Raw genomic sequence first — 12,055 nt, forward strand, 5'->3', positions numbered from 1 at the left:
GGGGGGAGGGGGAAGTTTTTGGGTGCTGGGTTGGAAATGTTTAAAAAAAATAAAGAATTCTCATTTGTCAGTTCTCTTTAAGATTAGGAAATCTCCAAGTGTAGCAGTTATTCAAAATTTATTTCAACTGGGCATGGCGAGCTGGATGGGAGGGTTGGTTAGGGTGGTTAAGAAATGGGCAGTGAATAGGGACTATGCCCGATGTCCAGTTGTGTTACACAATAGTAAAACAGTTGTTAAAATATATATTTTTTAAATTATTAAGAACTTGATTTTTTTCATAATTAGGTTTTTATCAAAAATGCTTTGCAAGGTGCACGAGAAATGTTGGCTATTGATACATGTCTCACCTTCCCTTGGTTAAGATTCGTAAAGACATGGCTCATAGAGTTAGGCCTCGGTTCATACTGTACAGAGCCGCATAGTTTTACATCTACTTGCAAAGTCATACTAAAGAGAACTTATTGGCTACGTATACTGAACGCACTTCATTGCGACCCAAGATAAGGAAGGCTAACAACTCAAATTCCTTAGCATGAAACCAACCCCGAGTTATGAAGAATTCCTTGACAATGTACAACTGTACTTAGCAAGAACTCTGTAATTGAAGTTAAGGTATAACTTCTTACAGACTAAGAGCCATACAGCAAATGGGGGGAAAGGGAGACCGATCCTGCACTTTATGCACTACATGCACTTTAAGGTCCACGGAAAATACAGCACATATCCTATTCTTCTGCCCGGCATATGGCAGGGCAAGAAGGAAATGGATTCAACCACTGTGCAACTCACTGGGATTTAGGAAGCACCAAGAGGCACTGAGGGTACTGACAGCTAGCACCGCACCACACGTAATATTTGCCCTATCCCGGTACTTGTTTGTAGTGGACCAATGAGAAGCAAAATTGGGCTGAAATTGTGTCGTTGGCACGACCAATGCACCCGTGATTGGGAAAGTACCCCGAACTGAATGAAAAAAACAGTTATCTTTTTCTTCTATTGTCTCATATGAAGTTTTAGCTAATTTTAAAAAGAGAAGCCATTGGGGTGGATATAATGATCAGTGACCAGTTTAAATTGTTTTACTCAAAGATTGATGATTATTTTATTGAGAATATTTATATATACTGCTTGATGCATTTTGGATTGTATTGTGAATGTTTGCATTACTATGGAACTTTTATGGCCTTCGGCTGAAATAAAGTATTAACACACACTTAATTCCTAACTCAGGGGTGCAGTCAAAGCCCACTCTATATGTATTTTAAAGAAGTGGTTACATTAGATTTTGCAGACAGCTGCTCTGCCAAGTCAGACCTAGAAAGAATCATGAGAGTGAGATACAACTGGCTCAATCTGCTGACTTTATGCAACCTTCACGGATGAATAAAACAACCTAGAAACCAACTGTTCATAGAACCAATGGGATTTAGGAATTTAGTGACAGAAAGATGAGCTGTGCATATGTATATTTCATTACCACAAACACAGTCCTTTTGTTTTTGAATCAGTGATGGAACTCTACGCCCACTTGCAAATATACTTTTCATACTTTTGCATCTGATTAATGTGCCTGGTACCACTGTGACACACATCACCAACACGGCACTTTGTCGAGTCTAGCCGCTGATGGAGGAACAACTCGATGTTTAAGGGACTATTTGTACCCAGGTGAGCCTGCTAGATGTAAAATTAGTCTTCATCTGGGCAACTTGTTAACCTTTCAGATGCATGCAATGCCAAGCACATGTTCAGTTGGCATCTTATCACCCTCCTCTCTCACAGCACCAGTTGTGACTGCAAGCTGGTATCACTCATATGAATCTTTCCCAGCATGCACGGGTGCCCACAGTAGAAGAGGACACTATAATGAACAATGCCATCATTGGCTCTTCAGTTTGCCCCTTTCCTTTTGTTTGATCGCATTAGACCATGTGGCTGTCAGACATTAAAGATGGACTACATTCCATGATTTCTAAATCAACTTGTGAAGTAATCGGAGGTGTATGGTTGATTGAGCCCTGCTTGTCTTCTGACAAGGGGGAAAGTCAACACACTGAACGTAGCGGACACTGCATTGAACCTTTATTCTGTTTAAATGCCCTAGGAATGGGTGATATTTCAGTGAGGCGCCATGGGAAAGACCAACACGTAGTAGTAAGTGGCCAAACTCAGCTGTGCATGACCCTGGCTGCTGCATCTGCATGTATAACAACAACTATACAAACACCCCAACATTACTTACCACACAATCCGCAAAGGTGCCCGCTGTATGCCGGTGGCACAGAGACATCCACATAATGGTTTCCATCGAACTGTACAGCTAGTTTGAAGTCGGTCTGCAAAAGAACATAGATGCCGCTGTTCCTGATAGTGACTCTACCGCCTACAATCTCGATTGGTAGACCCATGCGCTTCCCGTTCACCTGCAGGGAGAAGAGTGAAAAAGAGTGATGCGACTCACTGAAATGATGGTGTACACCCTATATAGAAACAGGCTGAGCTAGAGGATGAACTGAAGAAATACTGAGTCAATGGCGTGATTTAACCTATTTAAATCAGAATATGTTAATAAGTGAAGGAAGAACTCATTGATAGCAAGTACACGTGTGCTAAATAATAACAGACCAGAAGAGAGTAAACAATCAGTGATTCAAAATAATATGAGTAATTTAAGAACTGGTTAGGAGAACAATTGTAGGAAATAATCTATTAGTTTACAAGAGCAGAACATGAGTGAACATGAGCAAGTGAATGCACTATCAGGTACTTAGTAAATGAAGAAGCAATTGAGTGAATATGCGAGAAAACCTACTTGTTAACATTTTTTAAAGATATGGGACTCAGAATTGGGTGTGTATGAGTGAGTAAAACTGAAGTTGGATAAACACAGATGACTGGGTAAATTTTGGAAGATATTGTAAATGTTTTTGAAATTGGATCAGCAAAGGAGCGAGTTTCACGGGTATTTAGAGACAACTTGAGCAGTAGCAAACCGACCTGGGATTAAAATAAAATACATAATTTTCCAAAATAATTTTCCAATTTATAATTTTTTATAAGTATTGAGTTCCAGTTTAAACTTAGAAGGCAGATGGAATCTCAGGGAATGACCAACTAATGCTTGACGGATGTTTAATAAACACCTGAGCAGTGCATGGCTAATGCCTGAAGGTGCCTGCCTTTTGTTAGGGAAATATCAAGAGAAAGTTTGCATTTTGCATGTACACTAATTGCAGAATGTTCAAAGTATCCTAGTGAATGCCTTTAGAATACCTAGGAAATATCTGAAAAATATTTGAGGAATAGTTGGAGAATCTCAGCACAAAACACCTGCAGAAGGGCCGGAGAATGACTAGAGACTGCCTGGGGAATGATTGAAGAATGGCTGAGTGATGCATGGAGAATTTATATACAAGAATGCCTGGAAAAGGGGGAGAACACTTGTAGTTGGGACAACAAAGGTCTCTTGTGTATAGATAAATGTAACTTATATTGTGGGTTCCATTCTGCCATGTGATTATGTCTGCCTTGCAGCATCACCTCTACCACTAGAGGGTGCTCCACGATGAATTGGTTGATGCTTTGTCAGGGAACTAGACTCTACTGGACTGGAAAAATAGTAGAGAGTGATTACTGTCTCTTCCCCAGGATTGGTGACAGCTGATACAGAGTTTAGAACAACAGGCCATCTGCTTCTACCTCTGGCGGTAGTGTCTCCAGGACACCCTGGTGAGTTACAATATAGACCCCATTACAGGGATCATGCGTGTGCATTGCATAACTATGCATTTGTGTGGTGTGCATGGAGCATATGCGCTGTGTGAAAGGCGCCCTCAGTGAGTGTAAAGTGGTGCTTCCTGCAAACTCGTGAGGTTTCATTAATGTGACTCTGGCTGCAGTCCGGCTCTGAGAAAAACTCTAAACAATGGTCTTGGTGTTGTTACTTTCATGGCTTGGGCTAGGCCCAGGACACGTAGAAGCCATAAAGCTATGTCGTAATGGGATCATCTGGGCTGTTCTGCCCAAGAAAATCTTCCTGACCCTGAGAGAGAAAAGAACCTCCAAGTGACCTAAGTCTTCAAGAACGTCATGAGTATTCAAAGCAGCCATGCATCCCCTGCATTCCACCAGCTCTGATCCGACCCACTGAAGTACTTACCAACATATGTATAAGATAAGGCCATAAGAAACAACTGAAGGATTGTGCCTGTGGTTGAGTTGGAATTGCTTCATGAGCCATCTGACCCAGGACTCATCCTGGGAGAGACTCTAGAGTTTTCATTTTCACTCATGGCCTTGGTGTCGGTTTAAGTCAATGGGTTGATCAACCTGCTTTCAGAACCACTGAAACCATCTATGTAGGATAGATGGTACCGGGCCTATCTCTATTTAAAGGTAGAGTTGGACCTAATCTCAAACCAGTGCTGGTCCCAGTTTCTAATGGAAAAAAATCATATCATTGGGAATTTGCAGTCCCCTGGTTTCCCCGTCATTTAAATATTCGACTCCATCAAGCTGCTCATGAGTAGACACGTACATTCTGATTCTTCCAGTGAAAACCATTATCTCTTGTGTAAGAGCATCGACCTTAAGACCATTTAAAGTCTAAACTGGCCCCTTATGAACCACGTCTGGTTTCCCTGTCATTGACAATCAGATTCCTGTATCCCCCGATTCACTGGACTCTAGAATCTTGGGTTTGTCACCCAGAAGCCATGGATTTGTGGTTTGAACTTCCCAGGTCACTCTCAGCAGTGGATGTTTTGACTGCTCTCATCAGCCTCCTGACAACCTTCCTAGTTAACGCTCTTTGAGTCCAGGACTCCTGTAAGTCAAACTTTCTCTACACACAAACACATGTACACATGCACGCATGTGCACACAAACACATAAACACTCATCATCTTCTCCTACTAAACACCTACCGACACATCTACAATTGAAATATTTTGAAAGGACAGTGTCTTTCAATGCTGATATGACCATCAACCAACCCCTCTCAACATCTCTCGAGACAATCTGACATTGCTGTCGAGAAACTATTCCTTAAGCAACAAACTCACCCTCTAGCCTACAGTCACCCAAGAGACCATTGGAAATTCTGATCATAGAAGGAAACCTTCACTCAGAGCCCAATTTCTATTCCTCACAGAAATCACAACTGCTGCCTTCTACAGCAAAACATATAGTTCCCCCTGTGGCATTATCTGCGGTGAGATGTTGTGAGAGTGACCACTAAAATCATTGTTACAACAAGTAATCTCATACAGTCCAAAAGCCCTTTAGGTTTCATGGCAAAGCTCTCCACCTGGATCTTATATTCATCTCCATACAAAACTTCCCACTGCAGATGATTTCCTTTGCAGGCAGACCCACTTTCCTTCATTCTGTCCAAGTGAGATAGGACAGGGCCACTGCTATTTTGACATAGAAGACTAGGGCTCGCCCCGTCTCCTTCAATCACTCTCATGGTGCAGACTGTGTTCATGTTTATGAAAAAAATGCCCTGTCCTTGTTGCACCAGAGGCAGAGCAGCACCGAAGCAGCACTGAAGTAGGACCAGGAGTTTCAAATGCCTGGTTCCCCTTTCAAGGCAGAGGGGCCAATAGGACTACAGGGAGAGGGCAGGGATACCTCTGCAGGCTGGTGAAGATTGTGACTGCAACCTCTTACAGGTATGCTTTGGGCACCTGGAACACCCAAGTGCCTCTTAAGTAATGGTTTTGGACACCCTTTCCTTGGGGTACACAATATATTGCCTGTCAGCCTTTCTTCATTACAATCGCATCAGTGATACAGTGTGTGTTATGTGGCAGACGCATTCCCAAATGTGCAGAGGCCACACTGAATGCAAAACAGAAATGACCGTCTTGAACATAACATATTTGTAAAATATCCACTTGATGCACATCACAGAAGGAGGCACATCAGTGTCTGCTGCTTATTCTGTAACCCCAAAGCGACTCGTTGCACACCACAGCACTTCCAGAGTATGACCCCTTACTCTCAAGTAACAGCAGACAGTTGTGTAGACAACTTACGTTCACTTTCTTGTTCTTGAGCAGGGTTATCTGGTTACCGTAGACATCCACGTGCACCGAGTTGACATAGGAGACCTCGGTGTTCGAGCCTCGAAACTCATTGGTTGCAGAGACGTTGAAGAAAGGCAGGCTGTTCCCTTGGCTGCAAAGCGTGGCTAGCATGTATGTGCAATTGCCCATGAAGTGATGGACTCTGTGGTCAAATGTGTTGTAGTGCGGGTCTCCAGAGGCACTGCAGGTGACTTGGCCTATAAGAAAGACGAGCAGAATAGAAACACATTGTAAACCAAACACATCTGTGCAATCTGATGGCTGGATGGAGGATCATTGATACTGTCGTCATCAAAAAAATTGTGAATAAAGATGACATCATCATAATAGAATACAATTTTTCTTAATATTGGTTTATATTTGTCTTTTGAGCACAACCCCAGAGAGATTAGTTTGTTCTTTCAAGAATCTAGAAACAACAGCTGATACACCCCTAAGATACGAACAGTACATACTTTCAGAAGCTTTTGTGGGGCCTGGGTCACCAAAGTCATGCATTGGCCCTTCTCTGGTATAACAGCAGCACAAGCACCATCTTTAAAATAGAAATAATGTTTGAGGAAACATTTAGATGGCGGTTTGATTATATGGTGCCGCCTATAGGTCTCTGCCTTTACTGGCCCCTGTGTGTAAAAAATGCACATAACACCTAGTTTTGTTATTTAGAAATACATTTTGCAGGGCACTGTGAGGTGCGGGCCAGAAGCAAGAAGTCCTGGATGCCTAGCTTCTGGTGAGGACCCTGTATCCGAGTCAGATGAGTGGCAGAAGTATCAGACATGTGACTGACTTTGCTCTCTACCTACACACCTCCAGAGTGCCTGGCTGTAGGAAGACCACCTGACTGCTCTTGAGGCCAGTGCCAAGTCAGAATGTGTTAAGCTTCTGAGAGATCTTGGTGGGTTAATGCACAGAATGCTGAGGTCAATGCATCAGCAGACGTTCACTGTTAGTGATGCGAGCTGATTGACGTGACCGGTGGTTCTTGTCGGGCTGGTGCAACAAGCACTACTGAAAGTGGTGCTAGAAATACCTGGTTTTCACACCAAGAGACCAATACCAATTATTAGACGTTCCCTATATTAAATTGTCACATGGTCTATGAAAACAAACCAGCCTGGATAACATTATGGAAAATCATCTCAATTCACTGTCTGAATATCAGTTAACATTTTAAACCGTTGAATAAATAAATATGCATAAGGCAAGTTTTATATATCACTTCTTTCTGGGACTGAGACTATTTTAGTGCCCAAGATTTTAGCATACAAGGGAAGTGGCATATGAGTAAATAAGTTCCCAGGATAGCACCACGCTTAGCTGAGAAGCTGGGATTGAATTTCGGATCTTCTGCTTATAGAGTGAAAGCCCTAATAGTAGACCAGTGAGCAGAAGACAGGTATACAGTGCAATATAAAAACAATCAATTATTTTCATGATGTGATGACCAAAATGTTAAAAACCTGCCATGTAAAAAGCAGAAGACACCTACAGTAAAGCCAGGTAATGTATATATTACACGTTAATACTCACTTATGGGTGGAGGAAGGGTTGTGGTTGTGCCTGGCCTGTTTCCTCCTGTAGTGCTTGTGGTGCTTACTGTAGTGCTTGTTCTGGGTGTGCTTCTCGTTGTCATGCTTGTTTCTGGTGTGCTTCTTATTGTGCTTGTTCCTGGTGTGCTTCTCGTTGTTGTGCTTGTTTCGGGTGTGCTTCTCGTTGTGCTTGTTTCGGGTGTGCTTCTCGTTGTTGAGCTTGTTCCGGGTGTGCTTCTCGTTGTTGTGCTTGTTTCCGGTGTGCTTCTCGTTGTTGTGCTTGTTTCGGGTGTGCTTCTCGTTGTTGAGCTTGTTCCGGGTGTGATTCTCATTGTTGTGCTTGTTTCGGGTGTGCTTCTCGTTGTTGTGCTTGTTTCCGGTGTGCTTCTCGGTGTTGTGCTTGTTTCGGGTGTGCTTTTTGTGGTTGTGCTTGTCTCTGGTGTGCTTCTCGTTGTTGTGCTTGTTTCGATTGTGCTTCTCATTGTTGTGCTTGTTCCGGGTGAGCTTCTCGTTGTTGTGCTTGTTTCGATTGTGCTTCTCATTGTTGTGTTTGTTCCGGGTGTGCTTCTCGTTGTTGTGCTTGATCCGGGTGTGCTTATCATTGTTGTGCTTGTTTCGGGTGTGTTTCTCGTTGTTGTGCTTGTTTCCGGTGTGCTTCTTGGTGCTGTGCTTGTTTCGGGTGTGCTTTTTGTGGTTGTGCTTGTCTCTGGTGTGCTTCTCGTTGTTGTGCTTGTTTCGATTGTGCTTCTCGTTGTTGTGCTTGTTCTGGGTGTGCTTCTCATTGTTGTGCTTGTTTCGATTGTGCTTCTCATTGTTGTGGTTGTTCCGGGTGTGCTTCTCGTTGTTGTGCTTGTTCCGGGTGTGCTTCTTATTGTTGTGCTTGTTTCGGGTGTGCTTCTCGTTGTTTTGCTTGTTTCTGGTGTGCTTCTCATTGTTGTGCTTGTTCCGGGTGTGCTTCTTATTGTTGGGCTTGTTTCGATTGTGCTTCTCATTGTTGTGTTTGTTCCGGGTGTGCTTCTCGTTGTTGTGCTTGTTCCGGGTGTGCTTCTCATTGTTGTGCTTGTTTCGGGTGTGCTTCTCGTTGTTTTGCTTGTTTCTGGTGTGCTTCTCGTTGTTGTGCTTGTTTCCGGTGTGCTTCTCGGTCTTGTGCTTGTTTCGGGTGTGCTTTTTGTTGTTGTGCTTGTCTCTGGTGTGCTTCTCGTTGTTGTGCTTGTTTCAGTTGTGCTTCTAGTTGTGCTTGTTTCAGGTGTACTTCTTATTGTTGGGGGTGTAGATGTGCTTATTAGGGTCGAACTTGTGATTGTTGTTGGTGTGCTTGTTGTCTGATCTAAGAGGTAAAGAGATAAATCGTTAAATGTTTTATTTGATTAACTTTTAAAAGGCACACACAGTTCCAGACTACAATGACAAATGACTTCAGAAAACTTTATTATCAAACTATTAAGCGGTGAGTCCCAGAGCGAACACTGACTCAGCACTCACATTAGTAGATTTTGGTGGTTTGCTTTCTGCCCTCAGCTGAATCCATCAATTATTGTGCCTGAGGGTATATGAATACCACTATGATTAAAGTTAAGAACAATATATAGAATGCATTTAAGCTACACCATTAAGGTTAAATAATACAAAACAGGCTAGTTCTTGAGAACTGTATGGTATTAAGCTGTTTAATTTGACTTTATTTTCCCGTTGGAATTTTTTTATTCAATATTTACCCAAGCATTGACAAAGCCAATAGATAGTGTTAGTGAAACCTATTGGCTTTTCCAATGCCTTTTGACTTTGAGGACCGGTTATCTTTGAATGGCTTTGTAATGTTTTAAGAAATGTCATTTTAAGAAATGTTATTCTAAGAGAGCCACATGTCCACTTTGGATGCGCATGCATCCATGGTGGTCATCTCTAAATGCATTAGTAATATTTTAACAAGAAACTGGATATCCTAGGAATACGGAGTGACATACCGAGGAAACTCTTCTCCAATGTGGGGCTGATAGTGGCCCAGCGAAACATAGCTAGACTTTTGGGGAGTGGGGACTATACCCACAATAGTATAATGGGGCAGAGACGTAGATTGGTGCATGGAGGCAGTACAATAAATATATATAAAAAATAAATATATGGGGACCATGGAGAGGACACCGGGGGTATGGCTGTTGTTACACCTTGCTGACTGCTGTTTCCCTCTTACATGCTGGCTCATGTCTGGTAGCAGTGGAAACTTGTATTATGTTTGTGTAAGTTTGGAGTGAAGGGCTCCTGGTGAGCCACGCGAGGCCCTATTGCTGTTTGTTGCAAACAGACATTGGGAACTTATTTGTTTGGAGGTGCTTTATTAAAAAAAAACAATAATTTTTTTTTAAAAATAACTCTGTAAGACCACAATGTGCCTGAGTGGGACAAACACATATATAGGGAGGAAAGCCATCAAACCTAAGACAGACAGGAAAGTCATCCAATCATGACCAACGTGATAGCCCACAGTTCACTCTAGGGATATGTTCTGTATTAGAAATGACAGGTAAAGCTGTCTGTAGTGACTATCTAAACAGTGCATGGTGGTCAAAGAATGAAAAAGTTGTCAGAGTCATTGAAAGCAGAAGAAGTGTTATGCAGTATGGTCAGATGTGAGCAAGGTATAGAATTTCAATAACGTAGCGATGTGTTGTAATTCTGTAAAAGTAGATGGAAGACAGATTAGACAGGGATGATAAGAAAGGCTGTAATGATTTGATGTGTGAGTATGAAGTTGAAATGTCTGACAGGGAAGTAACATATGGGGCTGAATGATGCGTTAACAGTGGAAATGTTAGGATTATATGGTGGTTGGGAGAATGAATGATAAAGGAGATGTTATGTTTTGCTGGAGTGAAGGCTGAAGTCTGTGAATAGGGTTCAGTGGGTGTTTTTCTCAATCTAGTGGGGGGGTTTATTTGAAGGGTATTTATTAGGTTATTTCTTCTGGGAACCTGTACCTTTATGTTTGGTTTGCGCTAAGATATGATTTTGTTTATTAGATTGATAGTTTTAATTAGGGGTGTCACTGTATACTATGTGGTGGTGGTTTGTGGAATATCAGAGTGAGTGGAATATGGAAGGTATCATTTTGGACACGCTCAGTGTGTGACTGAGAAGTGTAGGCGGCTGGTAGTTGAATCTTTGAGCAGGTGGCAGAGTTTGTTGCTCCTCTTACAGATATTTTTTCTTGCTAATAAACATTCAGTCACCTGGAACCTACATGAACACTTTTCTTCAATCCTACCCTAACCCTGCCCTTCAAGGGGTGGCACAGCAGTGGCCCTCCACAACAGCAGGTACTGAGAGGACAACTCCAAAAGCCTGGTCTAATGCATGCTTGGCTGTTTGTCTTTGTTAGTGCAGCAGTGCTCTATGTGACGAAAAATGCAGAGTATTCTCTTGATTGGAACAGTGCGCCCTCCCCTCACATACACATAAGCTAGTGATACTCATCAACCACTTCTCCTGGAGTATTAATGCGATACGTTACAGGGTGGGAGTCCGCACGATGTCTCCATTCATCTGTTACTACGGTTCAATTTTAGGGATTGGATTCGAAGACGATCCTGTCAGCCTTGGTTTGTTATTCTCAGGCCTGTAGCTGGGCTCTTTGTTTATCCAGAAGGCGCTGGTCCCCTATACCACCTTCCCTTTCACATACTTAGTGATAATTACTCAGTCCCACACATAACGGCATAGACCCTACTCTTTGACTCCAATGCTAATGGTCACAGGGCACTGACGGCCACATTTTGAACCTGTGCAATATTTTCTCATGTTGTCATTTAGGACTGCAGACATGATTTGGAATTCATATCGCATAACCTTTTCTCATGAGCAGCCAGAAGTGTGTATGTTGGGCAGAGGGGCTATTCACAGTTGTGTACATCATTTCTGTTGGGAAAATTTCACAATTACATTACTTTTCACATGAACTTGGTGGATTGCCCAGTTTGTCAATTTGTAGTTCTTGACACAGGTATGTGAACGGCTCCGCAGGGTGAAACCAGTCACCAGTGACACCTCCTCTAACCACCAGAAGCAGCAGTGTTGTTTCCGTGTGTCTCTGTTGGTATTAGCAAGGCTGTGAGGCTCAGTGAGCCCTTCAATGCGAGATCAGTGTTAGCACAGACTGCCCCAGAGATGTAAGGCCTTTGCAGCACCTTCCTCGTGACTGCTGCTCCACTGGCCGACAGCTTCTCCAGATTCACACGCAATGGTTTGCTGCATCACAGTCGTGTTGGCTAAGCAGGCTGGGTTTGTCTGGATGGCAGAAGGAGGCAATGGCAGCTTCTTCTTCAGTTTCAAGAGGCCCTAAAAGCTGAAGGCATCCAGGGTTAGGTAGAGACTATTGATGAAGATTGGCTGGTCCACATCCTGCAGATAGGGCTGATCAGCATTGTAGCCACT

At 42.8% G+C, this 12,055-nt stretch overlaps 1 protein-coding gene across 1 annotated transcript in view; it reads right to left on the reverse strand.

Annotated features, from left to right (window-relative positions):
* The window catches only part of LOC146788647 (IgGFc-binding protein-like), a 279,601-nt gene that overhangs the window by 55,318 nt on the left and 212,228 nt on the right, over positions 1 to 12,055 (reverse strand). Inside the window, exons 52-54 of the mRNA XM_085635859.1 lie at positions 7,629 to 8,954; positions 6,045 to 6,292; positions 2,246 to 2,426 (exon numbers count right to left, since the gene is read on the reverse strand). Of these exons, the coding sequence (XP_085491985.1) occupies positions 2,246 to 2,426; positions 6,045 to 6,292; positions 7,629 to 8,954 (1,755 nt within the window). The remainder of the gene's footprint in view (positions 1 to 2,245; positions 2,427 to 6,044; positions 6,293 to 7,628; positions 8,955 to 12,055) is intronic.

The sequence above is a fragment of the Triturus cristatus genome, chromosome 11 (assembly GCF_964204655.1).
Source record: "Triturus cristatus chromosome 11, aTriCri1.1, whole genome shotgun sequence".
Taxonomy (NCBI): Eukaryota; Metazoa; Chordata; class Amphibia; order Caudata; family Salamandridae; genus Triturus; species Triturus cristatus.